The sequence below is a fragment of the Pelodiscus sinensis genome, chromosome 1, assembly GCF_052426305.1.
Source record: "Pelodiscus sinensis isolate ZL-2025 chromosome 1, ASM5242630v1, whole genome shotgun sequence".
NCBI classification, from domain to species: Eukaryota; Metazoa; Chordata; order Testudines; family Trionychidae; genus Pelodiscus; species Pelodiscus sinensis.
The window spans coordinates 291634792-291650204 of record NC_143052.1 but is presented as its reverse complement, the minus strand read 5'-3'; the positions used below and the strand labels follow the sequence as shown (position 1 = coordinate 291650204).

The following is a 15413-nucleotide window of genomic DNA, read 5'->3' as shown; positions in this document are numbered from 1 at the left end:
CTATCTTGTATGGCCCCCAACGAATCCATATGTATTGAGATGAATACATTGTAAAATCTCAGTTAAAGTCAGTTGGTCTAAATCAGTTATAAATATATTTGGACACAACATGTATACTTGGTGTTATGTCCCTGTTCATATTTTTTTAACTTAAAAGTTGACAGACAATCTTTATTACCAATAATATGTAATGTACTTTACAATGTTCCTGACATATTTCAGGTTCCTGGATTTTTTTTTCATCTGGCCTTCAGATATGAAAGGCAGAGTGATTTAACACCTGTTTAGATTGGTCATCCATGTGACGAAATGAAAAGTATGCCGTTTGCAATAAACTTTGCATAAAATAGTTAATTTGCATTATATTTAATGGTTCAAAGAATGTCAGGCAAAATGGTCGGCCCTCACGCATGTTCACTTCATCAAATCTGGCCCTCTTTGAAAAAAGTTTGGACACCCCTGACCTATCCCCTCCTTTTGTATACCTGTGTTCAAGCACGTACCTCTTTACAAAGACCAGACTTAACATCCAGGTCACACAGAGGTCATAATGACAACAAATTAAGTTTATCCTTCACTGTCCCATTCCTTGTCTGACCAATGAGTCATTAGGCCAGCTGATGCCCAGACCTCTCAGACCAGGTCCTTTTTTCTCCCCTCACCTGGTTCTCTGCTGTCTACCAGGCCTTGCTCTTGTTGCCCGCTTCCTTGCCCAGTTGCTGATTCCAACTTAGAACTTTGGTGTGACCCCTGGTGTGACCACAGCCCTGAGTCTTCTGCTTACTCCAACCACTAGATCACACAGCTCATGTTTTGGAACTTGCCAAACACCCATTGTTCAGCCAGAGTTCAGTTGTTACAGTTAATGATATATTTTACTGATTTATATGCTCATATTGCAATCAAATAACATCATGGGAGGTGCTAGCTGGAAGAGTTGCATCTCTATAATGTGGCCAATGACCCAAAGGCAGTGCTTGGATTCTGTTCAGGCTCAAGCCAGCATGTAGTCCCAAAGCAACAGTTTGGTGAGAGTCTGGCAAATGACGTTATACCAGGATTGTAACATCTGAAATACAATAAAATTGTCTCCAAATGTGTTGTTCAACATCTTCATTAACGATGAGGATGATGGGTTGGTTTGCACCCTGAGCAAATTCACATATGACACTATGCTTGGGGGAGAGGTAGATAAGCTAGAGTGTAGGGTCATAAAATTAGGCAGAAGTTTACACAAATAGACCCCCCAAATCAACTCAACAGTTTTAAACCTAGAAGATACTCAGCTGTATTTCCTGATACACAGAAATTCTCTGAATAAAATTCTCAGATTTGAGACACACTGTCAACTATCAAATTTCTTGCAGACAGTAATGCTATAACCAGAACTGTTCAGCAACAGACTGGCTCATTTTCCTAACAATGACATTATTTCTGACAGGTAAATATTGGATCAGTCTATCTACTGACTTCTTACAGTTCTGAGGAAGCAAACAGCAGAGATGTCAAAAGCAAATATGCAAGGAAGTTTCTGCTGAATATTTTATCTCTGAATGTTTTCTTGAAAATAGTGATTTCCGTACAGCACATCATTTTGAATTACACTGGAAATAGCTGAGATTGATGTGAAGATTAGGAGGTTGTCAGATGCAGTTAAATTCTGAACAGAAAATTAACAACTAGCTTTCTTCAAGAGGTATTTTACAATTGTGTGTGGTTGAATGGACTTAGTTTCTGACAAAGACGCTATAATCAATGATGGTTTGTTAAAATCATATTTTACCAAACATACACCATTCTGCATTACTTACATGTAGAAAACTTATGATCCCAATGTATTAACAGAACAGCCACTGCAGTAATATAGATTACATAGAAAACAATTAATGTCTCAGTTATGCAATGAGTTCCATGCAGGTGGGCCCCTACATTTGACAAAATTATTGCACAATTTGGGCCTAAGGAGGCCACTATGAAAATAGACAATGCCTATAAAATCTTCAAAATAAATACTAAAAAACATAAGCGTATATTATACCAGACTGTCTGTCTGACATTTGTACTCTTTTTGAGATTTATCTTAGAAGGTGGGAGAAATCTGATATTCAAAATAGGATCAGAAAGTTCATACACAGTTTTCCTCTCCTTTCAGACTTTCCACATGAAATTCTTTACTCAATTTACACAGGAACACTGCTATGTGGAAAAAGGAATTCTAATCACATAAATCTGAAGAACAATGAAGGTGTTTACTGATACAGCCACAAAATATTTTATTGAAAATAATTACATTTTAATTAGAGGAGCCTGAACACTATTCTCTTTTAATTACCTCTCTGGAGAATCATCTTGCTTTTTAAATCCAGGAGGAAGAGCAGGTCCAAAAAAGCCATCATCGTCATCATCATCTTTCTGAGCTCTTTTCTGTTTTCTACAAATACAGTGATTTAACTTAATAATTACCCTGACATAGATGATAGTTATCTACACTTTACAGAGGGGGAAAACCCACATAAATCATTTCCAACAGACTTTCACTATGTGGTATCTTGCTGTTACCATGGAAACACAGGATAAGAATCTGAAATAATTTGGAGCAATTAAAAATGTGTTAGCATAAACCTCATTCTTAAATCACTCTGACATTTAAAAAAAAAGTTAAAAAACATTATTGGTGCAGAAAGAAAAAAATCAAATAGTAAAAAACTGTAATGCTGTTTTGTGTGTATAAGGTAATTTTCAAAACAGCATATTTCTTACTACATTTTTACCATCATTGTATACATTTTGATTAGTACTTTTCCAAATCAAATTTTAGATGGAACAATAAAAACTAAAACCATGGGATAAATTTGGGGATTATTTATACTAACCATTTTTACATGGAAATAATGTAATGTCCTTTAAAATGCCAATCCTGCAAACACTTACATGTTTGTTTACTTTGCACATGTGACTAGTCTCATGGAATATGTGACTAGTTGGATGGAGTATGTGCAGTTTGCTGTGATTTGCTATTAAAAAAATATTCCACCCTTCAAATCAAAATAAATCATAGATCCATACTCAGGGCTGTCCTTATGAATTCTGGTGCCCTATGTAGCCCGAGCACCTGTACCCAGTCATTGCCCGCCAGGGAGCAAAGCAGCAGCTCTGTGAGGGAGGGGGACAGAGGTCTATACTCAGGGCTATGCAGGCAAAAACAGGGCAGGAAGGCTGGCAGGGAAACAGGTAGAAGGGGGAATGGTGCAGCCCACCCAGAGCTGTGGGCTGGGAGGTGGAGCGGGGGATGGGAGACTGGGACCACAGGTGCCAGTAGGTTAGGCAGGGGGCCAGGGAATGGGAGAGGGTCAGAGCAGGGAACAGGGCGCTGGGGGATTTAGCCCCTGGAGCTAGAAGGCAGAGCAGGGGCTGAGGGATTTGGCCACTGGGACCAGGAGGTGGAGCAGTGGCCAAGGGATTGGACTACCGGGAGGCAGAGCAAGGACCTGGGGATTGGACCAGGTAGAGAAAGGGCTGGGGATTGGGGCTGCTTAAGCCAGCACTGCTCTCGGCTGGCACTAGGCATATGCAGCATAGGGCAATACTCCATTTGGGGTACAGTGGAGCTCTACACAGCCGCATATTCTAAGAATGGCCCTGCCCACACTTGATTAAGGCTTGATCACACACAGGATCTGTAAGACTGGCCCCTTTATACGGTATTATGAAATAGGCATTTGTAACAACCCTAAGTGAAATAGATAAGAGTTATCTCCTTTTGAGACTATTATCTGTTTCTCTCAGTCATTTTTAACATGAACACAGTATCTGGGCAGAAGCCCAAACCAGTTCCCAGTGAAATCAATAGAAAGACTACTATTAACTTGCCAGAGAATGAGAGTTGAATCAAACCTACTGGGAATTGAAAATTGTTCACTATGTCACGGATAAACGAATTTTCCCTGAGACAGTCTATTTGATCTATAATTTTGAAGTCTTGAGACTGTGTTTTCTTATCATATACCTGCTCCTAAAATAGGTGTAGTATTTCACATTATTATGTTTATATTCATGTAGAATCAAAGGCCAATTTTTTCAAGACTTTCTGCCTAAAGTTAGAAGTGGATTAATTTTCAAGATGCTAAGCAATGCTACTCATCTCAATGACATTTATAGATGTTTAGAACTTCTGAAAATCATGCTACTTTTAGGTTAGGCAGGGGGCCAGGGAATGGGAGCCATCAGACCCAGGGAAGTGGTCAGAGCAGGGCGGGGGTGTATTTGGCTGCTGGAGCTAGGAATCCAAATTTAGGGATTGCAAGTCCTTGGCTTTTTTTCCTTTCTTTTTTTTAAACCTCAAAATTTCATTTCCACCTCCAATATGATTCTTAATTTACATTAGGAAATACTCATTTCAAAATTCACAGTCCACCCAAAGCCTAATACAGATCCCAAACATACCTTATTGCTAGCAAAGATATAGTTTATCAAAATCCACTTCCATGAACAGGCCAATTCCAGCAACTTTAATATTAGCTACATAAACCAGCTGCTTATTAATTCATGTGGGGAGACTTGTTGTACTTTGGAAACAGAATTCACTAATATTAAGTTTCAGATTTCTAATGAAGTGCTCATCATGCACATCTGTTGTGTACAGATACAAATTAAAAGTACAGTCTAAAGGTTAACATGTATCAAGATACAAAATCAAAATGAAACAATTTAGATTGCGTGGAAAAGCCAATAGCAATCTAAGACGAGACACATATCAGCTAACCTCATGGAAAGAATGGGGAAGACAATCTTAGTAGATTTTATCTTGGGGCAGGGCCGGCCCAAGCCATTTTGGCATCCCGAGCCTGGGCGCGCGGTGCTGCCCCATGGCGCACGGCGCATGCGTGGGTCTGCCCCCCCCCAGGGAGCATAAGCCCGGCCCTAGGGCGCACGGCGCATGCGCTGCCCAGCCCGGCCCAACCACTGCTGCTGGCGCACAGAGCCTGGCCATGCAGAGCCCTGTGGCCGTGGGGGGAAGGGCGCTGCTGGCCGGCAGCGTGGGGATGGGTGGGTGGGGGGCCCTGGATGGGGCGGGCCGGCGCTGTGGGAGCCGGGTGCGCGGTGCCTGATGGCAGCTATAAGGGATGCCACGCGCCCCTTACAGTCGCCATCAGGCGCGTTGGGCAGCTGTCCGGCTCGTCCACCCTTTAGTCCGGCCCTGTCTTGGGGTGGCATTTAACTTCTGGAGTTGCATAATTTATCCCCTTTCCTGCATCTGGGTTAATTCAGTCAACTTGTCATATGAAGTGGTCCAATTTTTGCTTATTTTACTAGTGTAAATATATGAATGACACACAGACTGACTTTGGTACTGGTTCAGTGTCCTGCTCCTCTTCAGAATCTCTATTTGTTTCTCTAAGTAGAGGAGGTGACTCAGAGCCTTCATTACTGTCAGGCATTTCGGAGCCTTTTTTGTAACCAGGAGGCAATACTGGACCTGCAACTAAACATCAAGATTTAGTGTGGATATTTTATTAAATACTTTATATATTACCAGACTTATCAAAATATGTACTTTGCTGAATTTAGTTTTATTCAAACAGTCCTGCTGCTACAGAAGAATTAAGAGAAAATGTTTAAAACTATGACTTAAGGTACTGACATAGCAAAGCATGTAAGCACAAGCTTAAATGATATGCTGAATAAAAATTGATTTAAGTGTGTGATTTAAATGCTCAGTTCAATCAGAGCATAAATAAATAATTGAAATCACAGGATTGAATGGCTCTGACATTACTGGGCTTTTTATGCCTGAGAATGCATTGTGAAACATATAAACTCGATAGGGTGTTTTGAAATTTTAACACTGGTTTTAAGGTAGATAGGAAGAGAAACTTATTTGGATGGGAAGAAGTATAGTGAACTTTTGCTAGAGCCACTGATAAGGAGCTTGGTGCAGGAGAGAATGGGGACTGGCTAGGCTAAGAGACTGAATCAAGGAGCCACAGAGGGAAAAGGAGAAATCTGGGAAGGTGGAATTTAGATCCAAGAAAAAGTCTGAAAAGGTAAGACTGGGAGCCATCAGGGGAGGGAGAACAGAAGAGACAGTCTGAATGAAAATCCAGGATGGGGGAATTGAGACTGGTTGGGCATGGAGACTGGGAACAAGGACTTGGGACAGGGGCTGGGTGTGGAGAAGAGCGGGGCGGGGGGGAGGAGGGGGCAAGAGAAGGAGGAGGAGAAACTGGGACCTGGGAAGCAAAAGTGAGCCTGGAAGGGGAGATTAGTATTGACTGGGTGGGGAGATTAGAACTGGGATGAAAAGCCTGAGGTGTGGATAATGGAAATGACAAGAAAAAGAGCGGGACTAAAACAAAGAACCCCAAATGGGAAAGACAAGATTGGGATAGGCTGGAGACCACAGAGCAGAAAGGGCTAATCTTGAGTAGGAAGGTGGTATGGGTAGAAGAGTTTGTGCCGACTATAGAAGGCTCCTTTCCAAAACCCGGAATGGAACCCACGATTCGTTCAATCTCAACATTCTTTTGTTGTCCACAAATGTGTGTGTGTGAAAGCTGCTAGCAAAGTATCTCTGTCTCACTCCCCTCTAGTGCTGGTCCATATCTATCAGGTACTCTGTGAGCTTGTGGGAGAGGTCTGCACAGTGGACGAACCCTTTCGATGATGCATGTATCAATATGTTGTCATATCATGGAACTTGTTTCTCACTTTGCCTTTTTTGTTAAATGCTAGGAAATTACACACAAATATGTTAAAAGAATATTAAGATTGCAAAATTAGGCACTTAAAAGTTAGAAATGCCATAATTAAGGTTGCTTGTGCAACCTTACTTCAGCCCCTTTGAACACACATATCACACATTAATTCAATGACCACATACTATTTTTTCAAAGGATGCCAGCCTTTCAGCACACAGGATGGATCTACTCTGGGGATGAATCAGGATTGTGCAAAGAAGGAAACTATTGTTAGTAGCCCCCCTGCCTCACCTGTTGCACATAGTAAAGGAGGCAAGTGGCTGCAAGAGGGTTTAGCTATGAATGCTGCCCTGGAGAGCTAGATATTGTCTCTGCTAGTGAGTTTCTTTGTCATGCTAGTCAAGTCATTTAAACCAATCTTTTCATAGATGTCAGAAACATGATGTCTGACAGAAAACCCAGGGGTCTAACTTGCAGAAGTCAGAAGCTTCAATAGAAGCTATGATTTTACTATCTAAATGCCATATAATTCTGAGTATCATGAAAAAATAAGCATAAGTCTTCTGTATGTGAGCACCGAGATTCTGTGAAAACGTTAGCCCATGAACTCTCTCTCACCTTCCCAGATGTTAAATCAGGATAAAACTATTCTCTCAGCTCACATGAGTGTTACAAAGATAAATGAATATTTGTGAAGTCCTCAGACACTTTAGGAAAGTCCATGAGGAAATTAATAATTCTGTTTTCAGGGAAGGGTTTGAATAGTGTGCAGCAAACAAGGCATCGAGATACACACTGAACAATGAGGATAAAACAAAATACTGAACTGCTGAGTAACTGTGCACTATCCATCCTGTGCATTGAATAAGGCAGGGAGTCTATGGAAAAAAATAGTATGCGATAGGTAACTGGGATGTGTACAGATTACTTAGTAAGCATCATAAAGGTAATGCTTATCAGGTAACAGTTAACCATGATCCGGAAGCTGCTCCAGCCCAGCTGATTTAGGTCCTGCACTGTTGGCTCCCAGCCTGCACAGCAGTAGCCCTCTGGCAGCAGCCGCCACCTGCGCCCCTGCACTGTTGCCTCTGATACAGAGGCAGCAGCGCACAGGGAGGCTGGAGGTCAGCAGCTCACTGAAGCTGGAACATGCAAGGAGCCGGTCTAAAACCTGGCTCCCCACATACACTGACTCCCGTAGAGGTTCCCTCGCACCCACGTAAAGGTAACTACTAAACATTTTCACGGTTATACATATACCAAAAAAAAACCCAAACAAATTTTAACATAGTTGAAAACAACGAGCAGTCCTGTGGCACTTTAGAGACTAATAAATATTAATGCTAATGAATGAAACTAGGTCCAACCTAGACATGAAAACTATTTTTAACAGGATGGATTGATTTTAATCAAGGAGGTTCAAATCATGCAATTAAATCATGATTTAAATCACCAAGTGGAAAGCCTTGATTTAAATTATCAATTTTAATCAACTTCCAGTTGTACTTCAGTTATTTTCTTAAAAAAAATTCACGTTGCTTAATATAAGTTAAAACATGTTGATACACAACTAAATACAGCTTTTATTCTAGTTTTACTACTTTTTTTGGCTACCTAGGAGGGTACACGATAACTTTATTTAAGCAATTACAGCAGCTTCATATTTTCAGATTCTTATTAACTGTACATTCTTAATATGTTAGACAACATTCCTAGTATGGTAACTTTTTTTTTCTTTACTAGATAATGAACATTTTGTTCATGATTTGTTTCATGCTGTATCAGGATGTTAACTGGAATTTAGTTGAACACATAAAACAGCATATAGAATTGTTTTTATTAAACAATACAAGCTCATAGTACAGTTTATGACCTGTTAGGTCAACATTTAATAATGTGGCCTAAGAAATTAGTTATCCCTTCAATTCTTTCCATACTAAGGATGTTGGGGGCAGGAAGGGGAAAAGAGGGGAAGTAACTGGGTAATCATGAAGTTAATACTATTTGATACTACATGATTAGTTGAAAAGAGAAGGCTCTATCCCCGCGGCTCTGCAGTTTAAATGTAGTAAGAGCCGGGCGTGCAGGCAGCACAGCTCTTACTTCATGTAAACTGCAGAGCCACAGCAGGGGTAGCTCCTGGACTTGGCATGAGCCGGGCTTCCTCAGTACCAGCTGGGACTCCCAAGCTGCTGTGGTGAAGCAGCCCCTGTCCTTGGCGGTTGGCCGCAGACAGGGGCTGCTTTGCCACAGCAGTCTCCCTGGCCCCTTGCCGCACGGCTGCCTCAGAGACAACAGCACAGGGAGGGGGGAACAGCACCACGGAGACGGTACTGCAGGGAACCGGCTTTTAAGCCGGCTTCCCCCAGCACCAGCTCCTGCTTCTCTGCCCTTTGCTGTCTGATATAGAGGCAGGAAGGGGAGGGGGAAATGTGAGTTGTCGACACAACTACCTGATAAGCTCAGGCTTCCAAGCAGTCAACTAATCGACTAAGTAGTCGACTAATCAACTACTCTTACATCCCTATTCCTTACACAGAAAAGCAGTCTTTAACTCAAAAGTTTTTGGTAGATGTTTGTGGATTTCAGCATATTTCTATTTAAGTGTTTTAAGATTAATATAGGAAGGAATATTGCAGAAAAGGATCTAGGGGTCATAGTGGATCATAAGCTAAATATAAGTCAACAGTCTAACACGGTTGCAAAAAAAAAGCCAACATGATTCTGGGATGCATTAACAGCAGTGTTGTGAGCAAGACACAAGAAGTCATCCACTTTACTCCACGCTGATTAGGCCTCAATTGGAGTACTGTGTCCAGTTCTAGGCAACACATTTCAAGGAAGATGTGGAGAAATTGGAGAACGTCCAGAGAAGAGCAACAAAAATGATGAAAGGTCTAGAAAACATGACCTCTGATGGAAGACTGAAAGAATTGTGCTTGTTTAGCTTACAAAAGAGAAGACTGAGAGGGGACATGATAGCAGTTTTCAAATATCTAAAAGGATGTTACAAGGAGGAGGGAGAACAAGTGTTCTCCTTGGCCTTTGCTGATAGGACAAGAAATAATGGGTTTCAACTGCAGCAAGGGAGGTTTAGGTTGGACATTAGGAAAAACTTCCTATCAGGGTGGTTAAACTCTGGAATAAATTGCCTAGGAGGCTGTGGAATCTCTATCACTGGAGATATTTAAGAGCAGGTTAGATAGACATCTATCAGGGATGATATAGACTCTGCTTGGTCCCACCATAATGGCAAGGGACAGGACAGGATGATCTCTCAAGGTCCCTTCCAGTTCTAGTATTCTAGTAAGTTCACACTAACAAATTTGGTATTAAATTCAGATTTCATTTAAAGCAGGTTTATTTTTGCAAAGAAAGCATTATAATTTAAATACGTTTTAAAAGCCAATTTAAACAAAAATTCATTTAAAATCTTTTATCCATTCTGAATTTTAATAAAAAGTGAAATATAACATAACATAATAAACCTTTTATAGAGAAAACATGTCTGGTTACATGAGCTGTCCCATTGATTCCAGTAGTACTGATTATGTGAATAAAATAAATGAAGGCTCTGCTGTCTACCACAAATGACAATATTCAGGTAATGATCAAGTAAATGTTGATCTGATATATAGACAATGTGTAAGGCCAGAAAAAGTAATGTGTAAGTAGCATTAACAATGCTTCCCCTGAAGAGAGAAAACAGAATATCACACAACAGACATATGTATGTAAAATATCTTAGGTACCACAACACAACTACATGAAAATACCTTAGGGCCATGTCTATGCTAGGAAACTATTTTGAAATTAACAAATCTGTATCCTCACTACGAGGAAGCATTGAAATTAGTCTGAGGCAGGTTCCATTAACATCACGTTACCTCAGACTTAGAGCCCCGAAAAGCACTCTGGGGAGCTGCAGGAGGCATCCCAGAGGCCAATAAGTGTGAATTAGTGTCACTGGAGAGTCCTGAAATTACTATTTCAGGATTAGCATTACTCCTTTTGAAAAGCAGGAGCGCAGAGTTCAAATTCCACAGCTTGTTGTTTCAAAGTAACGGGCATGGTAGGTAGTGTGGACGCACGGCTTATAAATTCTAAGTTGGGGGAGGAATTATTTCAGAATAAGGTCCCAGTGTAGATCAGGGCTAGATGTACATGCTTCTCTCTCATCTAATGTATGGAAATATATAAAAACTGAGTGCAGCCTTGTAGCATCAGGCAAGTTGCAAGTGTGCTCCTCGGCTGTCACAAAGAAACAATGCCCCTGATTTACAGCACACAGAAAACTAACTTGTTAAACAGGAAGCTTGCCTGAGGCGGAGCAGGGCAACAGCGCTGAACAAAGGGGAGTGACATGTGTGGACCCCTAGAAATGTCCACGGGAGGTGCGGAGCCCTTTGGAAATCTTCGACGCAGACCGCAGCCTGAACACCCTGGCAGGGCGGTAAGTGCTCAGCGAGCCCCCAGGCGGGTCCCTCGCTAACAGGCCGGTGCAGATCAGCCTGGCAGCAGCACATGGGCCTGCGGGGGGGGGAGGGAGGCAGCACTGAGCCCCAGCTGGGGCGAGACCGACTCCCCCTGAGAAGCCCCCGCCTCACGTAGCCTGCGCGGAAGTCCCAGGCCGCGCCCCCTCGGGGAACCCGGACACAGCACGTCCCCTGCAGGCAGCTCCGGGCTGGGGCCCGGGCCTGAGGGGCATTTAGTTCTCTAACGCGTCCTCACCCTGGCTGAAGTCTTCATCCGGGTCCGCCTCGGCATAGCGGGCAAAGCCTGGGGGCAGCGCCGGCCCCATCAGCTCTCGGGCCATGGCACAAGCCCCTCGGCCGCCCCAGCGATGGGCGCGCTTGCGTATTGCGTCGCGACCCTGTGTTGCACGGGCGGTTGAGAATCCCCATAACCCTTCCGGCGCTGTATGATGACGTTTCTCGGCGGCATGCCCGGCAGCAAGGTTCCCGCACTCTGCCTTTGGGGGCGTGGTGTTTACAGTGGTGCCGGAAGTGACGCGTAATGCAGCGGCCTCCTGTGTTCCCATGTGGAGGCGGCTGCTGACAGGGGCCATATGAGTGACCCGAGTAGCACCGGCGGGGTCTTTGCGGGGCCCGACATGAACCCCTTCGCCTGGTACCCGCCGCCGCCTCCCCCCATGCTCAGGCCCCCCGTCTTCTGCCCGCCCCCGGGACCCGCAGCCTGGGACCCCAGCTTCTGGGCGCCGCCGCCTGGGGATTATCTGCCGCCTGGCGCCTGGTACCAGCCATCGCCGGTGTACGGGGAGCCGCCGCCGACAGCCCCGTACCCAGGTAGGGGAGGCCCTCCACCTCCGTGCGGGCAGAACGGACACCAGTATCCCTGCCTCCCCCCATATCCCTTCTCCAGCGGGCAGAGTGGGGTTTTTCCTCCTCTGCATCTAGAGATGGGGTCCATGGTGCCGCAGTCTTGCTCCTCACGTGCACCCTGGTTTGTGCATCTGTGTAGGTGGTTGTTGCTGCCCCCAGTTTTTGGCTGCTACTTGCATAGGACTAAACGAAGGGCGAGATTTCTCATGTTCCTTCCCAAACTACTCAACCCTGAAACTTAAGACCAGGTTTTTGCCTTTTATTTGTCAATAATGTTGGTGACACGGTAACATATCTCCAAGGAGGCTGTGTCTCTTTGGGATTTGCCATGTTGATTATGTCATTAGAAAACAGAAACCAAAAAAATCGACGTTTATCTTCCTTTTAAAATAATCAATCAGTATTTTAAAAGGTTTTTTTAAGTGGCCACGCTAATTTCCAGGCAATATTGTGATTACACAGATGATCTAAGGAATATCAGATGGATAAAAAAAGCTTCTGAATTTCTGTTTTTCATTAAAAGAATTTTTATAAGATTATTCCAGTTAAGTGCACTGCTTTCTTTTCAAACATAATATGGAAGAAAGTGTTTTAATAGTTCTATGTAACTTATCTTTTTTTTATTAAAGGTGGAGATTGCTATTTTACTGAAGAATGGCAAGCTGAAGAAACACCTTCATTTTTTAAATATTCGCCAGGTAGAAACTACAAGCAAAAGGTACTTGTAACAGCTATTCTGTGGGCCCTAGTACTTCAGTTGTGCTTCCGGAATACAGTACTCTTAATTCTTCCATACAAGTTACGTTTATAACATAATCCTGTATTGTAATATATGTTAACCCATTGTTATAATGAAGACCATTCCATGATGAGATGAGTACAAGTTCTGGATCCATTCAATAGAGGGATGCTCTAATTAACTCACTTAAATTGTACACTATGCACATGATTTTATTATTGGGATGTACTAACGTTACAAGAACCTTTATTTCTTGCAAAATAAAGGTAATGGGTCTGCTTTGTCAGTTGGGTTGTTGGCAGTGATGATGCTTAGTAAAAAAATGTTACATGTAAACTTGAGCATATTTAAGTTGGAAACTGAGAAATGGAATATAAACATTTGATTACTTTTAGTCATTTTTCTGAATAGATTATGTATCAAGTGTTTTGACTATTGAAACTCCAGTTTTATAAACTAATTTCAATATTTTAATGAAAGCAAGTTCTGGCATATTGGTTTCTGTTTTAAAAAAACAAATACGCATAACAGTGTCACTCTTTTTAACAGAACAAGAGGAAAAAAGAACCGGTTTTCTCTAATTATTGTGATACTTGTGATCGTGGCTATAAAAACAAAGAAAAATATGACGAACATGTTGCACAGCACGCACAGGTTAGTTTAATTAGGTGGGAGTGTTTGTTATAAAAAAGATTTTTAAAATAATTTGTAGCCACACAATTTTGGCCTGTAATTTCATAATCTAAGCAGGTTTTAGGCCCAGTCAGTACTTGAGTGGGAGATCACCAACGGAGAATCACTTGCTACAGGAACCATTGGTAGGTGGCACTTTCATTGGAGTCATCTCCTTCACTGACTGCAGGTTGGCCCTCCCTGATTTGGCACCCTAGGACCTAAACTGTCCTGAGCCAGGGAGTTTGTTGGACCAGATGAGGTCAGTGCTCCCCTGCTGGCTGCCTGCTTCCAGGCTCCTCTCCCCAGAAAGGCCGTCCACCTCCACCATCTTCGCTTCATTTGGGGTGTTCTTGGCTGGTGGTGGCTGGTCACCCTGGCCACACTGCCATTAGGAGTTCCCTGCCACCAGTGCTGCTGCTGCTGCTGAAGGCTCTCTGGCCAGGCCTCCCACCACTGGCAGCCCCTCTGCAGCCAGCGGTTCCTTGGCTGGGGCCAGGATTCCCCAGCCATCTGGCCCAGCTGATGCCGAGGGTTCCCCTGCTGGGACGGGGGCTCCCCAACCACACCTGGCCCTGTTGACATGGGGGGGGGAGGCGATTCCTTGGCTAGGTCAGGGGCCCCCCAGCTGCTGTCTCGTGCGGGTGCTTCTGGTCCAGCCTGAGCTCCCCAACTCCCATGTTGTCTCCCACTGCCGCCTCCGGTGCAAGCAACATCCGTGGCCTGCTGGACTATGGATGTTACTGGACCAGAGAGTCCTGGATTTGGGAGGTTCAACTTGTACAAATAGTGCAAGGAGTCACTGTTTTGCTATGGGTGTGCTTTTTTGATTAAGGTGTAAAACTGAGGCCCTAATTCAGTGGTGGGGAACCTTTTCTGGTTCAGGGAAAATTGACAGAAAAATCAGTCGGGAGCCATACACAAGTGAGAAGCAAAGGAAAAAAAAGACATTTCCTCACTGATGTGGCCCCCAACTGAGGAGGAAGACACTCTCCACATACCTCTTGCACACCAGAGCCAGGGGACCCAGGCTAGTAAATGTTGTGTGCGCCATCTCCTTGGAGGGGCAGCAGGGTGGCTGGAGTGCCAGTGTGGATTCCCCAGTGTTGGGGGGAGTCCTGAGCCTTAGGTGGCCAGATCCAGGCAAGCTGAGGGATGGCATCTGGCCACTGGGCCTGAGGTTCCCCATTCCTGCCCTAATTGAATACATAGGTTCTGTCTTACAGGCATTGGGTTGCTGATCATGTTGGTCTTTTGATTCATAATGGTAAATGTAAAATTGGTATTTAGCAGTTGAAATTATTCATGATTTATGAACAAGCAATAACATTTTGTGTGAATTACTGAAGTGTTCAGGGGTGACACTGCTGGTGGGGTTTGCCTTGTTTTGACCAACTATAGATAGCAGTACAGCTTGAAGCTCTTCCCCCATGCTCTGTGAACAGAAATATGCATAACTCAAAGATGCTTTAGACAAAGTCCCTCATATAACCTATCAATTTTAATGTTACAGTCTGTTGCCTCTGTATACCCTGTTTTGGTACGTGTATTATTTAGGGATATGGTAGTGTGAACATGTTTACCTTTATGGTTACATGCAGTGCCCTCCTCCGCTGCTGCCTCTGATACAGAAGCAGCAGCGGGAGGGAAGAAAGGGAGAAGAGGTAGGTGGGAGCCAGTGCTTGCAGGGAGCCAGCTCCTCCTACCACCAAGTGAAAATTTCAGTGGTTACATGTTTACCTGAATAAATGTATTTTAACATCCCTAGTATCATTCTTGTATGTAAAGTTAGAGATATTAATTATTATACTCTTTATAATTTTAAATGTGCCATTGAGAGCAATTGCTGGTGTGACCTTCCCCCCCAGCTTTAATGACTTGGTCATCAACTGAACGAGTTGTAAACAGCCTTCTTTATCCTGTAAGTCCAAAGGTGTTTGGCCTCTTGAGACATGTGACCCT

The 15413-nt window shown here is 43.4% G+C and overlaps 2 protein-coding genes across 5 annotated transcripts in view; one reads left to right on the top strand and one right to left on the bottom strand.

The window, feature by feature from the left end:
- GPALPP1 (GPALPP motifs containing 1) overlaps window positions 1-11593 on the bottom strand; it is a 35116-nt gene extending 23523 nt beyond the window's left edge. For 2 of the 4 annotated variants that reach the window (XM_006124406.5, XM_075918989.2), the window contains exons 1-3: window positions 11430-11592; window positions 5344-5482; window positions 2333-2431 (exon numbers count right to left, since the gene is read on the bottom strand). In XM_006124406.5, the coding sequence (XP_006124468.3) occupies window positions 2333-2431; window positions 5344-5482; window positions 11430-11514 (323 nt within the window). In that variant the 5' untranslated portion in view covers window positions 11515-11592. Of the gene's footprint in view, window positions 1-2332; window positions 2432-5343; window positions 5483-11429 lie in introns of all 4 variants that reach the window. The other 2 variants (XM_075918990.2, XM_075918991.2) reach the window with 2 other exon arrangements.
- A 36-nt stretch (window positions 11594-11629) lies between these two features.
- The window catches only part of NUFIP1 (nuclear FMR1 interacting protein 1), a 28888-nt gene continuing 25104 nt past the window's right edge, over window positions 11630-15413 (top strand). Inside the window, exons 1-3 of the mRNA XM_006124407.5 lie at window positions 11630-12004; window positions 12670-12758; window positions 13329-13433. Coding sequence (XP_006124469.2) covers window positions 11767-12004; window positions 12670-12758; window positions 13329-13433 — 432 coding nt within the window. The 5' untranslated portion in view covers window positions 11630-11766. The remainder of the gene's footprint in view (window positions 12005-12669; window positions 12759-13328; window positions 13434-15413) is intronic.